We start from the raw sequence: 9,841 nt of genomic DNA, 5'->3' as shown, positions 1-9,841 counted from the left end.
ATGGCATCAAGTGTGCAGCGAGGCCCACGCTTTCTCTCGCACGGAAAACCTCTGGTTCGTAAGGAAACAGCCTTGGTTTTTTGGCATTTTCACCCAGCTCAGGCCCAGTCGGGGCTCTTGGCCCACATGTGGGGAGCTGTGGATGTACTGCAGGTGGCAGTTCAGCCCCCAGGGTGTGGGGGCGGCCGGAGATGCACCGGTGTGGATGCACCCAAAGGTGCTTTTCCAGACATGCAGCTTCTTCCAGCAGCGTCTGCGGGATTCTCTTTCTGGGATGGCCGGCACCCTCTCCAGTCAAATGCCACAGAGGGAAGGCTGGTATCTGGGCCAGATCGGGGGGTTCCTGAGCCCACAGGAGGTGGCTGCTGATCCCGACAACACAGCCAGCCCTTCTTCCCACAATCCTTTGGTCTCAGGACAGATGCTGAGTAGCTACCTCACTCTTCAGAGTGCAGGCATCTGGAAGTCAAGGCTTGGCTGATTTTTTAAAAATTTATTTAGGATATTTGTATGCCGTCTTTTGCAAGAGCCTCAGGACGGCTTACACAAATAAAATACAAATTTCTAACAGAACATAAATAAATTAATGACCCACTCTGGCTGCAATTAAAATATGATAGCATTCAATATTGAAGCTTATTAAAATATTGATTAAATAAAAAGGTCTTAACCTGGCACCAAAAAACATATAATGACGGCGCCAGGCGGACCTCTCTGGGGAGCGCATTCCATAGTGGGGGCGCCACTGCAGAGAAGGCCCTCCTCCGGGTGCTCGGTCTCCTAACGTCTTTCATGGAGGGTTCCCGGAGGACCACCTCTGCTGCTGATCTCAGGGGGCAGGAGGGCAAATAGGGAAGAAGGCGTTCCTTTAGGTATCCTGGTCCCAAGCCGTTTAGGGCTTTATAGGTAATAACCAGCACCTTGAATTGAGCCCGGACTTCGATGGGAAGCCAGTGGAGCTGACAGAGGACTGGGGTTATATGAGAATAACACCCAGTCCCCATCAGCAACCTGGCAGCTCTGTTTTGCACCATCTGAAGTATCTGGACCATCTTCAAGGGCAGCCCCATGTAAAGCGCGTTACAGAAGTCAAGGCGGGAAGTCACCAGTGCGTGTGTCACTGTCGCCAGGCAGTCGTATTCCAGGTAGGGATGCAGCTGATGGATTAGCTGAAGGAAAGTGCTCCTCGCCACCGCTGTCACCTGAGCTTCCAAGGACAGCTCCGGGTCGAGGAGCACTCCCAAGCTGCGGACCCTGTCCTTTAGAGGGAGTGCAACCCCATCCAGGGCAAGGCCCAAGTCACCTACCCAGGAGCTCGAATCACCCACCAACAGGACCTCCGTCTTATCTGGATTGAGTTTCAGTTTATTGGCCCTCATCCAGCCCATTACCTCGGCCAGGCGCTGGTTCAGCACAGCCACTGCCTCACCTGGATTGGTGGAAAACGAGAGGTAGAGCTGGGTATCATCAGCGTACTGGTGATTCCGCAGCCCACACCTCCTGATGACCTCTCCCAGCGGTTTCATGTAGATGTTGAATAGCAAGGGGGACAAGATGGACCCCTGAGGAACTCCATGGCATAGTTGCCATGACGCAGAGCCATAGTCCCCCAGCACCACCTTCTGAAATCGGCCGTTGAGATAGGAGCTGAACCACTGCCACGTGGTGCCTCCGACCCCCAATCCCGCTAGCCTATCCAGAAGGATACCATGGTCGATGGTATCGAAAGCCGCTGAGAGGTCCAGAAGAACCAACAGGAACGCACTCCCCCTGTCCTTCTCCCTGCACAGGTCATCGTAGAGGGCGACCAAGGCAGATTCAGTACCGTACCCGGGTCTGAAGCCGGGCTGAATTGGGTCCAGATAATCAGTCTCATCCAAGAGTGCTTGGAGTTGTCCCACCACCACCCGTTACAACACCTTGCCCAAAAACGGGATGTTGGCCACTGGTCTATAACTGGCGGCCATCTCTGGATCCAGAGACGCCTTCTTTAGGACAGGCCTGATCACCACCTCCTTTAAAGGAGTGGGCACCTAGCTGTCCCTCAGAGAGGTGTTAATAACCACCAGGATCCAGGAAACAATCCCATGTTTGGCTTTGGTCAGCAGCCAGGAAGGGCAAGGGTCGAGTAAGCAGGTGGTAGGATGTACTTGTCCAAGCACCTTGTCCACAACATCGGGCCGCAGTAACTGAAATTCATCAATACCTGACCAGATGGAGTCATTGGCGTCTCCCCTAAAGGATCTGAATCACTTGTGGAGTCCAGCTCATGACGAATCTGAGTGATTTTCTCCTTAAAGTGCTAGGCAAAGTTGTCACAGCGGGCCATCAAAGGTGGTACAGGATCTTTCTTAGGGCCAGGATGTACTAGCCCCTGTACCACCTGAAAAAGTTCTGCTGGACAGCACTGGGAGGAGGCAATGGAAGCGGAGAAGAATTTCTTCTTCGCCGCCCTCACTGCCACAGCATAGGCCTGATAATGGGCTCATAGGCGTGTTTGGTCAGATTCATCCCGTGATTTCCCCCACCTACGCTCTAGTCATCTCCCAACCCACTTCATCGCCCGTAATTCAGGTGTATCCAGGGGGATGGACGGGCTCTGCTGGGCAGGAGAGGATGCTGAGGAGCGATCGTGTCGATAGTCCTGGTCATCTCCCCATTCCACAGTTCAACCAGAGCATCAACAGGAGCGCCAGCTTTATCAACTGGAAAATCCCCCAGAGCCTTCAGGAATCCATCCGGCTCCAAGGGCGGACCAACACAATCGGGTCCGCACCCTTACAGAGGAAAAGGCTGCCATCGAGCTCAAACCTCACGAGGAAGGGATCTGACCATGACAAGGGAGTCAGACACAGATCTGATTGCTAGATGCAGAGTTGTCCAGCTGAGGGATAAGGCCTCCTCGTAAGTAAAGGCACACTGTGAATATGGCCCTGCTCAGTCCTGTTGCCACCACTGGGTGGAGGCGTTGGGGGCTCCGACTTGGAAACGTTTGCTTCCAAGCCCCTCAGTCCCATCTGAGGGCAGCGACTGTGGACTGATTCAACCCAGCAATGGCAGGGACGCATCCTACCTGCAAGCCACTCCTGCTTTTGTGTAACCATCCATGAACGTGGCAATCATGGGCTGTGTCCATGACTTCTGAACTCAGGCATGTGGGGTTGTTTGTGGATTAAAGAACCCCAAGTTAAACCAAGATCAAACATGGCTGACCAACCCAAAATCAACGTGGGGGCTGCTCAGACACTGAGCAGTGGCCCCTCCTTCATTCTTAGGGTAGGTCTGCCTCCAAAGCATCCGTCTGCATCTGGCTCTGGTTGGCGGACCTCAGGTTTCTGGGTAACGGAAGGGAACACCAAAAAAGATCCAGCAAGTTTGACCTGCGCCCACACGGTCTACAAGACGGAATGGTGAAGAAATGGATCTGTAGCCCTTCCGTCCGGGTTGGCCTTGAGCGGATCCTTCAGCTGGCTCTGACACTGTGCTGTCCTTTTCGCGGAGCCCTAGTCTTGCGGGAAGGGAAGAACCAAAGACTTACTGCAGAATTTCTTGAAGTCCGCCTGGACCTCTTTCCTCGCGTTCAGGAAGAGCTTCCCCTTCTCTGTCCCAACAACGAAGATGTTTTCATCATGGACTGCAATGCAGGCAACTTCTGCGTTGAGTTTAGAAAGTGCTGAACACTGGGAGGGAGAGAAATACTCCTGGTTATACAGCTAGAATTATTCTCAACAAGTTCCACCCTTTCTGTTCGGATCAAGGGAAGAAGCATCTGGTTGTTCCCATCATATGTACAGGACACAGATGCTGAGCCAGATGTGCAGGGCTAAAGTGCCCAGCACACAACCCAACAGCTGGATATGCTGCCTGGGGCTGATGGGAAGTGGACTCTGAGAATATGTGGAGGGCTACAGGCTCCCTGCTTTGACTTCATGGGGTATCTCTCTCTCTCTCTCTTTCATTAGATTCAGAGCTCACCTTTGCTTTTAAAGAACTTGAGGGTTAGGGCTATAATTCTCTTCCTACTCTCACTCTTATCCTCACAGCAACCCTGTGAGGTAGGCTGGGGTGAGAGTCTGTGACTGGCCCAAAGTCACCCAGATGGCTCCATGGCTGAGCAGGGACCAGAACCCGGGTCGCCTGAGTCCCAGTCCTGCACTCTTAACCACTACACCACACCGGTTCTCAGGATCCAGTTACAATCAAATTATGATCAGCAGACCAGGGTTCACAACCCAACAATAAACCATGAGTCTTCTTCAGGCTTTGTTTGAAACAAAGCAACAAACCATGATTTGCTAAAGCAGCTGGGTCCAGACAACACGATGGCCCATCTTCCTGCAACAGCCCAAGGCTCAACCCATGACTGATCCCGGCCACTGCGTGTGCCAAGCCAGTCTTGGAACGAGAGCAGCCATTTCCAGCCCCTCCAGAGCCACACCGGAACCAAGCCAAATGCAGCCTCAGCCGTCCCGGACGACCACGCCGCCAAATGAAGTCCAAACAGGGCGGGGACATTTGGCCACAAAAGAGGGGGCGTCCGAATGTCCTTTCCGTGAACCCCATTCACTGGCTACACTGCCCAGCAAAGCACAGTTTTGACAATTAACCTCTTAACCACTCTGTCACAGTGGCTCTCTGGAACATTATGTGGGAGCTGCAGACGACGGGGTTGCGAAGGGGAAGCAACACCTGTTCTGTATGAAATCCAATGCCTGCTGGTCTTTGGGGGTACATCTGAGCAGCTAATGCTTCCAACTTTATGGCTGGTCACAACCCCTTCTTTCAAGCTGCATTTTTAAGCCAGGGATGGTACGATTCAGTGTTTGGCGTTGTGGATTGAATGCCAACGTTTGATTTTCTCCTGGGGTGGATGCTCAAAACAGAGGGACTCTTTGGTCATTTTCGGGGCATTTCCAGGGGAACCTGATTTCCCAGACATCTGATCAGCTCATGAGCACCATGTCATTTCCCCGATCACCCACAGAAATCAACATAAAATTTGGGTGGTCAGACTTTCCAGCAATCTGCACGGATTGTGACCAAAAATTATTTCCCACTTCCTCTTTTTCCATGCCAGCTTCAGAACAATTTCACAGACCAAAACCTTTTCCAGAATTACCTGTATATTGGCAGTTTTTCTAAAGCAATCCTTGCTGACTCATTGGCTCTGGCCAAAATCATGCCATGGCAGGATAAGGGAGTTTAAATAAACACACCAAATAAATCTTTGCTACAGTGCAAACGTCACAGGTGGGGCCAAAATCGGTGATCATGATCTGAAGCCAAGCTGGTTTGCGCCAATGGCAGGTTTGGTCTGACAACCCTGCTAAGCAAAGCAAACAACGTTCATTTCTTCACCTCTGGAAATGGAGCAGACAGCAGAATGACACTCAAAACTATGGTTTGCTAGCATGCCCAGAAACTCAAACCATGATCTGTGTTCTCAATAATGCTTCGCGCAAACCAGAATCGAGTGCTGATGTCTGAACTAAGGATTCCCCTCGAGGGAAAGCTAGGTCCCTACTTTAAAAATGGAAAATTAAAACAAGACTTGAACTCCCTCCTAACAGCCATGGTGAACCTGTACATCTTCAGGAGAACTGAGAATTCATCACAGCTATGCACTGATTTTAAGATGTGCCCAATGACATGCACGTTTAACACATCTTTAAGCAACACTTAAAGGCTTCAGAAATTATTGGTCTGTGGAGGAGAAGAATCTAGGAGGTTCTCTCAAGCCACACCAGACAATTTGTCCTCAGAGCTCTGCATGAAGCGTTCTGGCTTTCCGGGTTTTCAGAATGGACCTTTCCAGCTGTTCCTACAGATGCCAGATTAGAACCTGGCACATCTCTCATGCCAAGCAGGTGCCCAACCTCTGAGCTGCAAGTGAGATTCTCCCAAGAATCTGAAAATGCACATCTTTAGAAGCATCCTCCTTCACAGAATACAAACAGACAGGTCTCTGCCCCGAGGGGGCACAGTGAGGGAAAAGTAGCTTCACCCATGTGCTTTCCCCCGCACCGCTAGGCTCCCTCAGTCTTCTATCTGCTTTGGATCGCGGGCCACATCTCAGCCGGTGCGGTGTGGTGCTGAAAGCACTGGACTGGGGACCTGCCAGATCCAGGTTCTAGTCCCCACTTGGCCTTGAAGCTCACTGAACTCTCCAGCCAGCCTACCTTGCAAGGTTGTTGTTGTGAGAATAAAAATTGAGCTATGCAAGTCACCTTGGGTTCCAAGAAGAAAGAGAGCAGGCTATAATCGCACATGTTGTCACCGTCTGCTTTTATTATTACATTTATATCCCGCTTTTTCCCTTTCAAGCCACTTGAGGCAGCTCACGTGGTTTTCCTCCAGCTCTCCATCTTATCCTCACAACAACCCTGTGAGGTAGTTTAGGCTGAGAATCTAGGGCTGGCCCAAAGTCACCCAGTGAGTTCCATCGCTGAGTGGGGACTCGAACCTGGATTGCCCGAGTCCCAACCTTAGAATCTTAACCACAACCCCATATTGGCCCATGTTCCGTTTTAGTTAATGCAAATTTGGTATGTTTGCACTGAAATGCTAACTGAACAGATTCCTCAGCCGTTTCTACAGAATCCTCACAGAGTTGGAGTTTTATGGGTTCACGGGATGTTGGTGATGGAGCCAAACAAGCTCAGACGAAGCCTGGGGTCCGACTAGATTAGGTGGCCCAGGAGACGCCTTCTGCCTCACTCTGTTTCTATGTTCCCTGCAACAGGGTTTTAATTTTAGCAGCATTTCTGGTCCCATGTTGCAAATCCCATGCTCCATGTGCACGCACGGACACGGGCACGGACACGCCTGCTTCTTCATGTTGGAGCCCTTGCCCAGTGGATCACGTGGGCCGGCAAGAAGGCCTTGCATGTAAAATATGCACTGCGATTGCCTTTTGAGACAAAAAGGCAGAGAAGATATTCATCAAAAAAGACATTCAGGAAAATTGTTTTGTCCTAGCGGATAAACAGTTCTCCTCTTGTTGGGCAAAGCACACACTGCGGTTGGCAAAACACAACCAATGAGGAAAACAGCAGCTCCTGACATAAAGGTTAATAGAAACCACAATGTGTGTTTTTAAAGATTGACTTCAAAACCTTTCTGGCTGTGGATATGAGGAAACAATTTTCACTTCAGAACTCAAGCCCTTAAGGCAGTTTCTCTGTGCAAACAGCATGAAAAGGAGCCCGGCGTTCCCTTCCGTGACAATGCGCCGACTTGTCTTCAAACAATGCATGCAGCTTTTTCTGCCCCTGTGCCTTGAACATATCTGCAGCGGCCAAATCCGTCTGCCGCTGGCCCCCTTTCCCCGCTCGGCACATGGAAGGTTTATGACCGTGCTGGAAGAACTCAGCATTGCAGCAAGCAGCCAGGAATTGCGAGAGGTGACTGCGATTGCAAGCAGCCAGGTTTTTGCAAGAAGCAGATGCATCCCTTTGAGTCCAAGGAAGCCTGAAAGCCGTCTGCAGGGCTGAAAAGCAGGGACTGGCTGTGAGGAACGGAGGGACCCAAGAGGCAACCGGAACCCAAAACCGGAGGGATGCAATTTCTCTCTTGCAACTATGAGGTTGCATGGCAGGACAAAGCATGGGTTGTCAGGATGTCTAAATTGGGATCCTGGGTCACCTGTGTGCTGCCACGGCATTTGCTCAACCCACAGGAGGCTGTTGTGCCATGCAAACTTAGCCCCGGACTGGGATATTCTCAGAGGCACGTTCCAGTTGAAATCCACCCACTTCCCACTCAAAACTCCCATTTTAAAGGGGCCCTGAGTGTTGACAGCCCACCGTCAAACTAGGACTCGGTTTACAAACTGGGGAGGTGCAACTTGAGCTCTTTCTTTGCTCCTAGAGGCTCGTGGCAAAGACGGGCACTGCTCTCCAGGGGCCCAAAGGGGGCAAAGAGAAAAGAGAAGATCTGGCTGAGAAACTCCTCCCACGCACGCTTCTCAGAAAAAGGTGTCCCCTAGGATAGCCATGGGAGGCCTGATGAAGGGAGAGGGGGCCAGCGACCCACGGCACTCCCAAGCATCTCTCAGGCACATCGGGGGCCTCGGGCAACTGACCCACACTGCAGGGCCGGCGTTGCAGTGTGAGGAGTTGTGTCATCCGGACTGCAGAGGGACCTGCTCTTACATGTGCGTGGAGGTGGAAGATTCATGGTTGTGTGCATGGAAGTTGCTGGGCATGTGCGAAAGGCACTTCAGGGCGACCTGGAGTTGAGAAACCGCAGGACGATGGATGAGGAGAAGGGCCTTCATCCCCTCCTCTTGCCCGCACCTGCATCCAAAGCTGCTGGGCAGGTTTCTCCCAGGGGAGGGAGAAGCAGATGCGCCACTGAATTCACACGGGGTCAAGCAGCCTGCTGATCTGGAACAGGGTCCCTTCTAGCCCAGTTTCGTGTTCCCACTGCGGGCAGCCAAGTAGCTTCGAAAAGCCCACACACAAGACACGAGCACAGCAAGCTTTTCCTGCGCGTTTCCCCAGCAACTGGTATAAATCATGCCGCTTTTGAATTTGGAGGTGATGGGTGGCCATCCAGTCTATATCCAAAGTGCCACTCTTAACCTTGGATGTCCTGCCTGTCCTCACCCAAAAACCCCTGCTTATAAACCATGTTGGGGTCCTTCCTGAACCCTTGCCACTATGATTGTTAGCCAGCATATCCAAGGTGCAGTGTCTTCTCAGTGGTGGCCTCAACTAAGTCGTCCCCTTCCTCTGGAGGGGCAGCCCTTCCTCTTGCGTATGCTGTGCTTGTAAACACGTTTCAAAGTCTCCAGCTTCTTGATTTATGTAGCGCTTTTCCACCAGTCAATACTGGTGCTCAAGGCGGCCAGCAAAGAACAAAACCAAGATGAAAGTGAACACTTAGTTAAAAGAAGACTTTAAAAAATAGATCAAAACACCACTGGAAAGTCCCAAATTGAAAGAATGAAAAAGAGGGGCAAAGGCAGTCGAAGCCAAAGGCCAGACTGGAGAAACATGTCTTTGCCTACAGGAGGAAGCGCTGCAAGGATGGAACCAGTCTATCTTTCTGACAAGGCAAGGGAGTGGCCCCCAAGAAGGCCCTGTTCCCCATCTCCACTAGACATGCCTCTGATGGCTGAGAGAGAGTGAAGGAACGGCATCTGCGCAGCAGAGCAGCAATGGCTAAGAGCCCCAGGCCGAGACACACCCCTTTTCCCAAGCACCCTGTGGCCTGGCTCTCCAGCAACCTCTCCAGAGGAAATCCGCAGCACTTCTTCTAACGTGGTGGGGTTCACACAAAAGGGAGGGAGGGAGGGAGGAAAACCATCTTACCATAGAATCTAAGGCAGATACTAAGCTCATGATGACTTCATCTTTTTGAGAAAACACCACGTGCCACTGGTCAGGCCTGGAGTTGTTGGGTGACCCGTCAGGGAGTTTGCCCAGCAGAGCCATCATCACCTGGAAAGAGCAAGAATGCGCTCGGGGTTAGATGCGAGAGCTCCACGCTTAAGGAATATGTACCACCAGAGGCCGCCCTTTGACGTGCGTTGCCACCTCTCACCACCAGAGGCCGCCCTTTGACATGTGTTGCCACCTCTCGCCACCAGAGACCGCCCTACAGCCTCACTGTCTGGTTCAACGGCCAAAAACTTGAGCCCCCTGCGTGTTAATCAATTAATTAATTATGAATCATTACATTTCTTCACTGCCCATTAACTCAGAGGCTCCCTGGGCAGGTAATCAAGAATACCATATAGAACACATATAATAAAAGCACATATAAGAAGAATACATCAATCCAATTAACAGCGTAGTCTCATTTAGAGGTATGGTAGAAAATAGTAAAAAGGAGA

The 9,841-nt window shown here is 51.3% G+C and overlaps 1 protein-coding gene across 1 annotated transcript in view; it reads right to left on the bottom strand.

Moving 5' to 3' along the window:
• Nucleotides 1-87, bottom strand: part of GTF2IRD1 (GTF2I repeat domain containing 1) — a 27,984-nt gene extending 27,897 nt beyond the window's left edge. Inside the window, exon 1 of the mRNA XM_044430367.1 lies at nucleotides 50-87. Coding sequence (XP_044286302.1) covers nucleotides 50-87 — 38 coding nt within the window. The remainder of the gene's footprint in view (nucleotides 1-49) is intronic.
• Nucleotides 88-9,841: the final 9,754 nt, after the last annotated feature.

The sequence above is a fragment of the Varanus komodoensis genome, unplaced genomic scaffold (assembly GCF_004798865.1).
Source record: "Varanus komodoensis strain SLA01 unplaced genomic scaffold, ASM479886v1 scaffold20_1, whole genome shotgun sequence".
Lineage (NCBI taxonomy): Eukaryota > Metazoa > Chordata > Lepidosauria > Squamata > Varanidae > Varanus > Varanus komodoensis.
The sequence above is the reverse complement of the archived record's forward strand: the minus strand, read 5'-3'. Positions and strand labels throughout refer to the sequence as shown.